This window comes from Erythrolamprus reginae, chromosome 4 (genome assembly GCF_031021105.1).
Source record: "Erythrolamprus reginae isolate rEryReg1 chromosome 4, rEryReg1.hap1, whole genome shotgun sequence".
Taxonomy (NCBI): domain Eukaryota; kingdom Metazoa; phylum Chordata; class Lepidosauria; order Squamata; family Dipsadidae; genus Erythrolamprus; species Erythrolamprus reginae.
Window position 1 is genome coordinate 64,683,683 of NC_091953.1, and position 11,084 is coordinate 64,694,766.

General features: G+C 38.2%; 1 protein-coding gene across 4 annotated transcripts in view; it reads left to right on the forward strand.

The window, feature by feature from the left end:
* The window catches only part of ABCG1 (ATP binding cassette subfamily G member 1), a 66,821-nt gene that overhangs the window by 42,748 nt on the left and 12,989 nt on the right, over nucleotides 1-11,084 (forward strand). For all 4 annotated transcript variants that reach the window (XM_070750455.1, XM_070750456.1, XM_070750457.1 and 1 more), the window contains 5 exons: nucleotides 375-520; nucleotides 3,679-3,802; nucleotides 4,768-4,882; nucleotides 6,206-6,354; nucleotides 10,534-10,635. In XM_070750455.1, coding sequence (XP_070606556.1) covers nucleotides 375-520; nucleotides 3,679-3,802; nucleotides 4,768-4,882; nucleotides 6,206-6,354; nucleotides 10,534-10,635 — 636 coding nt within the window. The remainder of the gene's footprint in view (nucleotides 1-374; nucleotides 521-3,678; nucleotides 3,803-4,767; nucleotides 4,883-6,205; nucleotides 6,355-10,533; nucleotides 10,636-11,084) is intronic.

An 11,084-nucleotide genomic window follows, 5' to 3' on the forward strand; every position in this document is an offset into this window, starting at 1 on the left:
TCCTTACAACTTTAACAATAATTAGAAATATTGTGTTTTCACAGAAATAAGATTGTGTCTTATATTTTTTGAACCCTGGAATAAGCGCTTGGCCTTGTTTCCATGCACTCAGAAGCCTCATTGGGCTTATTATCAGGGGATGTCTTATTTTGGGGGAAAGGGTAGCAACTTCCAGACAGTTGAACAATGATAAAATAAATATTAAACAATGTACTTCCTAATACTTCAGAGCTCACATATTAGAAGTTTTATAAAATATTTACCTGTACAATTCCCTAGTTTCAGATATTTATGTTTCAGAGATCACTATTATGATAGGAATACAATCACAGAAATTGTTACCAACGTTTCTCTTATGTTGTTCGTCTTCACAGGTGAATGAGATCCTGACAGCTTTGGGTTTGCTATCATGTGCCAGTACTCGTACTGGAAGCCTTTCAGGAGGGCAGAGGAAGCGTCTGGCAATTGCTTTGGAACTGGTGAACAACCCACCAGTTATGTTTTTTGATGAACCTACCAGGTAATGTGGGTTCTGGAGTAAAAGCCTGACAATTTTTACAAAAATGCTTTAAAACATTTATTATTTTTAGTATCTAAAGTATTTAAAAGTTAAAAGTATAATAACAACAACAACAACAACAACAACAATTATTATTATTATTATTATTATTATTATTATTATTATTATTATTATTATTAATTAGATTTATATGCCGCCCCTCTCCGTAGACTCTTGATATTTAGATTTCAAACTTTAAACATATTTTAAAGAAAAAAAGAAACATTTTACTGTGAAAATTTACTTTGTGCGTTTATGTATTATATCAAGTTGAATATAATCCTGGATTTAAGATATTCTTTCCCTCCAAAGGGGGGTGGGATAAGAAAAATATGCTAAAACACAGATAAAAATTTAGTGCGGTACTCATCTTTCAGATAAAAACAATACTGGAGACTTGCCTAAATAAGTCCAATAAGTGTGTCCATGTGGATTAGAATAAAATAAAATATTTTGATGCTAAAAATAAAACATCAAATTGACATATTTAAGGCAAAAAAATCCTATCCATTTAATTAATCAGTAATATTGTTCGATTATCTGTAAAACAAGATACAGTGATACAGCGTCTTACGAACTTGATTGGTTCCGAGATGAGATTTGTAAGGTGAAAAGTTTGTAAGACAAAACAATGTTACCCATAGGAATCAATGGAAAAGCAATTAATGCATGCAAGCCCAAAACTCATCCCTTTTGCCAGCTGAAGCGCCCGTTTTTGCGCTGCTGGGATTCCCCTGAGGCTCCCCTCCATGGGAAACCCCACCTCCGGACTTCCGTTGCCAGTGAAGCACCCGTTTTTGCACTGCTGGGATTCCCCTGCAGCATTGCAAAAACACGGAAGTCTGGAGGTGGGGTTTCCCATGGAGGGGAGCCTCAGGTGAATCCCATCAGCACAAAAATGGGCGCTTTACTGGCAACAGAAATCCGGAGGCGGGGCATCCCTGTGGCGGCAGCTTGGGTTTGTAAGGTGAAAATAGTTTGGAAGAAGAGGCAAAAAAATCTTAAACCCCAGGTTTGTATCTCGAAAAGTTTGTATGACGAGGGGTTTGTAAGACGAGGTATCACTGTACTTGAGTTATAAAATTCATGGATTTCCATCTTTATATATTAGAATTCATAGACAGGAACAGGCATTTCCTCATAGGTGTCAAAACCCAAATAGGAAAACAGGATGGAGATGGGACATAGAGTAGCTACAGCAGGAAAGAAAGAGGAAATAGTAGAAAGATTGAGAAAGTAAAGAGAAGAGGTAGGTTGGATGGTTAAAAAAAGGAAGGAAATTAGATTTCATTTTTAAAAGATTCAATTTATGTTCTACCGAGTAACAGCTACCATGTTTTCCTGAAATAAGACCCTGTCTTATTATTTAAAAATATAATATATTTTTTGAACCCTGAAATAAGTGCTTGGCCTTATTATCACACACTCAAAAGCCCGATTGGGCTTATTATCAGGGAGTGTCTTATTTTATGGGAAACAGGGTAGTGCTTAGGCTAATTTTTAGAAGCATCCATATATTTTCAGAGTACATTCTGAAATTGTTTGCATCTCTATCCACTTATAGTGATTATTAGGTGACGCGGGAGGGAGGGGAGTTACCCTTCTTTCAGGTAAATAAAGTGTCAGTATGAATTACTGTGTTAATACATCCTTTATCTCTTCATCTAGTGCAGTACAGTATGTGGGTTGTGAAGTCCTTCATTTAATTGGAGTTGCTTACTGCTATGTATAACTACCTTGGGTTCCATAACAAAAACAAATTATACAGCATATGCCTGTGTTCATTGATTATCATGACTTCATAAGTTGGTCCCAAAGGGTTTAAAAAAAAACAAAACCTGGAATAATAACAATAGCTGCAACAACAACAAACTATTTGGCATAGAGCAATGATGGCGAACCTATGGCATAGGTGCCCCAGGTGGCACGCGAAGCCATATCTGCTGGCATGCAAGCTGTTGCCATAGCTTAGGTCCAACATGCATGTGTGTGCTGACCATCTGGTTTTTGGCTCGCACAGAGGCTCTGGAAGGATGCTTTTGGCTACCGTGTTTTCCTGAAATAAGACCCTGTCTTATATTTTTTTTGAACCCCAAAATAAGTGCTTGGCCTTATTACCACACACTCAAAAGCCCGATTGGGCTTACTATTGGGGGGGAGGGCATTTTTACCCTCCCTTGACTCCAGGGAAGCCTTTGGAGCTTGGGGAAGGTGAAACACGATCCTACTGGGCCCACCAGAAGTTGGGAAACAGGCCATTTCTGGCCTCCAGAGGGCCTCGGAGGGGTGGGGGAAGCTGTTTTCACTCTCCCCAGGTACTGAAGGTTCACCATCACTAGCATAGAGAGGACCAGGAGGTTCATGGACATATTCTTGTTAGTTGCCAATCTCCCTATTTTAAAATAGAAAAACTGACCATGCAACAAGATGGACAGTCTCCTACACTTTCAAGAAGCTTTCAGGGAGCCCAATAAATTAAAAAAAAAAAGGGGAAACAAAAAATGTTGGGTACCATCTAGTCCAAACTATGTTTCTTCTATAAAAAAAAGGACCAGCATAAGCAAAGATAGTAGGTAGCATCCAGTATAGTGTGATCTAGAGGCTTCAGTAGCATTGTAATAATTGCATGCTTTGCCATTGTTTATATTTAAGAATTTTGCTTTACAAAAATAATCATGTGAGTGTTCTGTTTTTTCAATATCTCATTTGTATTATTTGACAAAAGTGCTGTCATGTCAAATAATTTTGATTAATTGAATATATGCCAGCCCTTTCAAAAGCTTCCAAAATGAGAGGCTAATTTGCTCTGGGTTCATGAAACTCCAATATTGAATGTGCTGAGATATGTGAAAATGTATCACAGTAAATAGTATTATTATATATGAATAATATATACCGTAAAATGTGGTAAGTATAATAATATATAATAAACATAAACATCACTGATAGTCAAGGCTACATTTTGGTGCACATAATCTGTTATTAGCAATCTTGTAAATAACTAGCTAAAATAAGTAATTATCTTGTTGAACTTTCATTCAAACTCTTCATTCCAAGATCAGTTTTGGATAATAAAAGAACAAAGTGAACTAATTGTGTTTTTTTCATTTTTTGCATAGTGGCCTAGACAGTGCATCTTGCTTTCAAGTTGTCTCTCTGATGAAGGCTTTAGCCCAGGGTGGCCGGTCCATCATCTGCACTATCCATCAGCCCAGTGCCAAGCTCTTTGAACTTTTTGATCAGGTAGAATCAGAAAGACACGTATATGGGCACACTGTGTCATAGCCACTTGATCCTGGTCTTCCAAAGGCCTTTCCCCATTATTAAAATATCTTTTGTTAGCATCATATTTAACAATCATTCACAGAGAAAAACTGTAATATATCATCTGCAGAAAAGAATGAATCAATACAATTGAATTTCTTTGGGGATAATTTAGAACAGTGTTATAGAGGAGTTATCTTTTGCCAGCTGTTTCTTCAAAATGCTTACATTGTAGTAAATGTATTTATTAGAAGTATACAGATCATTCCTAAATAATATTTAGGTAATTAAAGTAATTTGCTTTAATAAGGTGGTTTTCCCTGCAGAATTCCACTGCAACACTTTGATGTGGTAATATTCTACCTTTGCAGAAATCTAGACAGGGCAATCTGCTTTGCTCATCAGATCTCAGAAACAATTGTTTAACATATTAAAATTTGTCAGCCTTTAAATTCCAATATCGTAGAATTAGGAAATTGTTGAAAAATTGAAAACATTGAAAAATTGAAAAAAATTCTGATGAGAAAAATGGGATTTAAAATTAGATCTGAATTAGCCCTATATTACTTAATATGTAAGTAATAATTTTGTTAATTAAAGTTTAGGGCTAATTTAAAACTACATCTGAGAAAAACGTTGATATGAAAATGTTGTATAGCAAGGCTAGACATGAGAAAAATAGATGTTTTTAATGTATATGAGAAGAAAGATTAATAAATTAAAATGCAAGAAATATCTTCCAGTACATAAACCTGGAAAGAGATATTATATACTGTAAAATCCTATTGCTTCTTAGTAAGTATATTGACATCCTGGAGATTTAACTATGTCAGTATCTCTCCTTTAACTTAGATAATATTTTTGTAATAAGATTGTACAGTATACCATAATTCTGAAGTTAGGCAGAAATATTCTTCATAATTTTTTGTTTTTCTTTATTTCAGCTCTATGTCTTGAGCCAAGGGCAATGCATTTACCGTGGGAAAGTATTAAATTTAGTCCCTTATTTGAGAGATTTGGGTTTAAATTGTCCAACATATCACAATCCAGCAGATTTTGGTGAGGTTCTCACTTTATTTCACAAACTTTTAGGAATGATACTGAATTTTTATATGTGCTGTATGTTTGTTTTTGTGTGTACAGTATACCTATGCATGGTAAATATATTGTATCTATTTATTGATATCTTATATCCTCTAGTGGTAGAATTGTCGGAACTAGTTCATTAAAAAAACAACCCTTTGAAATAAAACGAAGAGCAAGTAAAACACAACAGAGCTGTATTTGCTGAATTTTTTCCTTCTCTCTTATGATTAAAAATACAGAAGCTCAAGAGAGGTTTTATTTGGGGGATAATTTCATATTCATATTGAAAATAAGCATACATTCCAAAGGATACAGCAGCCATAATCAATTTACATAAATTGATGGGTATAGTTTACATACTGAAACTAGAATTTCATTAAGAAGGTGAAATGTTCATGACACTTTCCCCCCCAAATATTTTACATTAGAAGTGTTCTTTTTACAAAGAATATCATACTGAAGTGTGCTTTAAAAATTGCAGTAACTTTGATTATTAAAGCTATCATTCTGCATGGACATTGAAATAGAACCCACATTTAAATTGATCAGCCATAATTTAAAAATCATTTTAAACAATTTCAAACATTTTAAACTTTGTTTATTCTCCATAGTTTACCTGCTTTTCACAAACTATCCTATAATATGCCCGTAACAAATGAATACATATTAGATTTCAGGATTATATTGGTAGCTGTACTCCTAAACTTTCATGTTAATTATATCATCTGAACAATCTACATTTGCTCAACGTCAGTTTGTGACCCCTAGCATATATTTCTGTATCAATAGCTGTAGAAAGTACTTTCTAATTCCTTATCTGATTCTTAGTTCTTTTGTAATTATTATTAATCTTCAATGGCTGCCATATGTCCAAACTATTGCTTCTGTTTGTGCTTAACTGGCTGTCATAGATGTTGAAACAGTACAGCTTTATCGCATAAGCTGGAACTCAGTTTCTTACCATTAAAATTCCAATGGATATTAGTCTTAATTAAAATTATGAACCTGTGATTACGGCATTGTCCAACATATCAAATGCTTTCAAATGGCAAAGCCATTTTGATGTAGGGGAGTAGTCAGGACATTATGATGCAAGGCTTGACTCTTTTCTGATGTCATCCATGTCACAGCTTCACAATCTGTCTCATGTATGGCCAAAACAGCTTTGCAATGCATTATTTGCATATTGATGAAAATGGCAGGTTCTGTAGATGTTGCTGCACTTTGTCTTGATGGCTGGCAAATTCCACAATGTACTGTAGTAGGATTAAATGGGTTTTTTTTCTACCTGTTTAGTGATGGAGGTCGCCTCTGGTGAATATGGAGATCAGAATAGCAGGCTTGTAAGAGCTGTGCAAGAGGGAATGTGTGATACAGATTACAAAAGAAACTCTGGAGGAGAAAGTGAACTTAATCCTTTTTTATGGCACAAACCATCAGAGGAGGTAATTCAAAGTAAAGGAGATCACGTCAGTCATTGTACTCTTTAAGTTTTTTAGTTTTAGGCGCTTCCTTTGGCTGGGTGTTGAGTGACATATAAGCTTAATAAATGTATTATTATTTTGGTTCATAACATAACAGATGTTTAGACTGGATTTGATATTTTTATCCAATTATTATTATCATTATTAATGAATTATTTCTAAACTGTAATAAAAAGTGAACCTGGCTCAGCAGTTAGTTCCACAATAAAACTCTCAGGATGCAAGGGTGCTTCTCAGGTAATTTTGTCCAAATGTTTTATATGCCAATGTGAGCACTTTCAACTGGCTCAGAAAACAACCAGCAACCAATGTTTCTTTGTAGAAATAAACTTGCCACATTATAGTGCCAAATTCTGGCCCAGACTATCTTTAAGGATGACCTCATAATGAATGATTTGTAAAAGTCCAATTTTGCAACAACTACCGTAGGATATGTGTTATTAATTTGAAGTCTGTCTTCTCCAGATAGAAGTGCAATTGATTTAACAGTCAATATGGTAAAAAGAATTCTATGCCATAGATGTCATATTGGGGGAAAAGGAATCCTCAATCTGAGTATTGTATTGGCAGTTCTGTGTTAGCAAAAACTTCAGAAGAAAAGGATTTAGGGGTAGTGATTTCTGACAGTCTCAAAATGGGTGAACAGTGCAGTCAGGCAGTAGGGAAAGCAAGTAGGATGCTTGGCTGCATAGCTAGAGGTATAACAAGCAGGAAGAGGGAGATTATGATCCCACTATATAGAATGCTGGTGAGACCACATTTGGAATACTGTGTTCAGTTCTGGATACCTCACCTACAAAAAGATATTGACAAAATTGAACGGGTCCAAAGACAGGCTACAAGAATGGTGGAAGGTCTTAAGCATAAAACGTATCAGGAAAGACTTAATGAACTCAATCTGTATAGTCTGGAGGACAGAAGGAAAAGGGGGGACATGATCGAAACATTTAAATATATTAAAGGGTTAAATAAGGTCCAGGAGGGAAGTGTTTTTAATAGGAAAGTGAACACAAGAACAATCTGAAGTTAGTTGGGGGAAAGATCAAAAGCAATATGAGAAAATATTATTTTACTGAAAGAGTAGTAGATCCTTGGAACAAACTTCCAGCAGACGTGGTAGATAAATCCACAGTAACTGAATTTAAACACGCCTGGGATAAACATATATCCATCCTAAGATAAAATACAGAAAATAGTATAAGGGCAGACTAGATGGACCATGAGGTCTTTTTCTGCCGTCAGACTTCTATGTTTCTATGTTTCTATATGTGGCTGCTCAGCATGAAAGCTAGATCTATGAGCACCCATAGACTGCCAACCTGTTCTTCAAGTGGGAATTCCAGTCTATCCAGAATAGATTTATGTCTGCAATTCAATCCCTGTAATTAGAAACATAGTTTAATCTCAGGTTTTTTTCCCTGTCCATTCAAATCGGGTAATTTGTGTTTCCTTTCAAAACACAAAGGAAGTGACAGATTAAGATTATAGTTGATGTAAATATCTGAGTTATTTTTAAGTTTATAATTCTAATATGCTGAATCTTGATAGCATGCAAAGTACAGTATTTTATTCAAAGTATTTACAGTGTTTCTATGAAACATCTTTCTCATCTGGAACAGAAGAGAAATCAAGTTTAAGACAGACAGGAAAGAACTTCTCATGCATGGATAAATGTATCACAAGTTGTTAGTGGTAAAGGCTATGTTTTAGTGTTCCCCTTTAGTGTTCTTGAGACAGAGCTATCTCTCAAAAAATAACTTTTAAATTCAAATCAAATGGTTGAGTTCTGTTTAGAAAGTTAAAGATTAGTTGGCTGGATCTTAAATCTGATTCAACAAATCTTTTTCTATCTAAAAACTTGAGTCAGACCTATCATACATTATTTCAGTTTAGGTTCCATTAAAATCAAGTCTGATATTAAGCAATGTATTCTAATGGCCAACGCTTCACTGAGCTAAATTATTTGACTGTGTGCTGAATCCAGGTCAAACATCACTGCTGCAGCCCAGAAGTGGGGAAGCTTCTGTTAGATTCAGTATGTTTACATTGGTTTTCTGCCTTCCAAGAAGTCATCTGATGCAAATGTAGGTCTAGCCCAGTCTGACCTGAATTTGTGCCAGCATTGTGGATGGCTGTATGACTGCGAACTGGTTGCACTTGGTTATTTTTCTGGCTTATTTTGGCATTTTGCCTATATATTGTGTTATATAGGCAAGACATTGTCTATCTGCTAGAACAGTGATATTTATTTATTTGTTTGTTTGTTTATTTGATTTTTATGCCGCCCTTCTCCTTAGACACAGGGCGGCTTACAACATGTTAGCAATAGCATTTTTTAACAGAGCCAGCCTATTGCCCCCACAATCCGTGTCCTCACATGTTTTTACCATTGCTTGCCAAAGCGAGGGGAGCATGGGGGGATTGCGTGCATGTGTGCCCACAACCATAATGCAATGCCCCACTGTGTGCCCCACACATATGCGTGTGACCCCCTTGCCCTCCCCACCCCCTTATGCATGCATGAATGATCCCATTGCTCCCCCGCACATGCATGTGTGAACCCCTAAGCTCCCCCCAATCCCACAAAAGCACATGATACCCCCTCCTCCCATGCATTCATGCCACATACCCCCACTGCCTATTTTGGACTTGGCAAGCCTCCCTAAAGCCACCTGAGACTAAAAACAGGATGCCGTGGGGGTAGGGAGGGGTAGGGAGGGGGTAGTACTGGAACCCAGAAGAAGGTCAATGAAGTGCTTCACCAGCCCACCACTGAGAACAAGCCAGTGAAGCCCCCCCTTCTCCCATGGAAGTGTGCCTGCTTCCCGGCCAGCACATTTTTACAGACGATCCCTTGGTACGGACTCCACTCCTCTGGGAGAGCTGCTTGTTCTCGGAGGCTGGAATGGGGGGGGGGGGATTTCTCCTCTCCTCCAGCATCCCAACCCCAAATGGCTGGATGAGAACCTCTATGCGGCCCCATGAGAGCAGCAAGGCAGAACTGCTTCTTCTCAGTAGCGGGCGAGGGGGGGATGGCAGTTTTCTCCCAAACTTCTGGCTGCAAGCAGCTGGGTGAGAACGTGTTACATAGCACCAGGAGAGCAGCTAATGTAGGGCTGCTTGTTCTTCATGGCAGGCAAGGGGGCTCGGCAGCCACCAAGAACAAACACCCCTGCTCCTGTTGCTCTCCTGGGGCTGCATAGCAGTTCTCCCCCTCGCCCGCCACCGAGAACAAGCAGCCCTGCCCCTGCTGTTGTCCTGGGACTTTGCAGCAGTTCTCATCCTGCTGTTTGAAGATGGGATTCTGGAGAAAAAAAATCCCTCCTTTCATCCACCGAGAACAATCGGCCCTGCCCGTGCTGCTCTCCTGGGACTGCACAGTAGTTCTCCCCCTGCCACTTGCAGATAAGATTCTGGAGGGGAGCACTACCCTCACCTGCCACCAACAACAAATAGCGCTGTTGCTGCTTCTTTTCTGGAGTACTCAAGCTGGCCAGGACCTCTGGATTGCGAATGCATGTTGCTGTGGGCTGGAAGGCTGGGGCCATGCAAGAAGCCCCTTCGGGCGGTGAGGGAGGGAAGCCCCGGCCAGCCGATCCTGGCTGACAGCTCTGCCCCCTTAGGAAGAGACCAGCGGTATCCCGTCCCTGCATTTTTGGGTTCATGAGCTGTTCTTTGCGCACACATGCCAGATACAAGACCAAGTGGCCAGCATGTATGAACACACTGGAAACAGGAAAATCATCTGGAAACAGGAGACTGCCCTTTTGGTTTCTGGTGCTCTCGTATGCGTGAAGACCAAGAGCAACGGGCAATGGCTCTGCGTGCCTGGAGAGAGAGCTCTGCGTACCACTTCTGGCGTGCATGGCATAAGTTCGCAATCACAGTGCTAGAATATCTTAAAATCAGTGGATGGTTTCAGCTGTCTCAAAAGTAACCCAGCTAGCATATTTTATATGTATATAATGTGCCCTTCAATAGAAACCCACTGTAACAAACCAAATTTTGATTCAATATAATGCTTACTTAAATGCTTGACAACAAATTTGTAGAATCAAAGTTATGTTCATTGATATTGGTGTTAAAAATCAAGAAACAATACAAACCAAAAATTTCTTTTCCACTTGTGTTTTGCAACAGGATTCTTCATCTATGGAAGGCTGTCATAGCTTCTCAGCCAGCTGTCTTACCCAGTTTTGCATTCTGTTTAAAAGAACTTTTCTCACCATAATGAGGGATTCGGTAAGGATCAGATTTTAAATATGAGAAAGAAAAGTGCATTGCAAACTATTGGTTCTGATCTTTGAAGTCATGTTATTGATATTAAGTGCATAAAATAAAAGAAAAAATAGGTTTGATTCTTTTAGTGTTGAATAATTTAATAATTATGTTTCAAAAGTCAGGAGATGTAAAGGGAACTATGGATATAAAGCTTTATATGGATGTATAATGTGTTTTAAATAATATTAAACACATTATTATTATTTAAGCCTCTGAGTTCCCCCCCCCCATGTATTTTGACCTACCATGATGGATGATCTCTGGCGGGCCCGGGACAGGGGCTTGTCCTCTGTCCTGGTGCTTCTTGGCTTTCGATACCATCGACCATGGTATCCTTCTGTGCCGGCTGGAGGGGTTGGGAGCGGGAGGCACTGTTCTCCAGTGGTTCTCCTCCTACTTCTCCGGTCGAT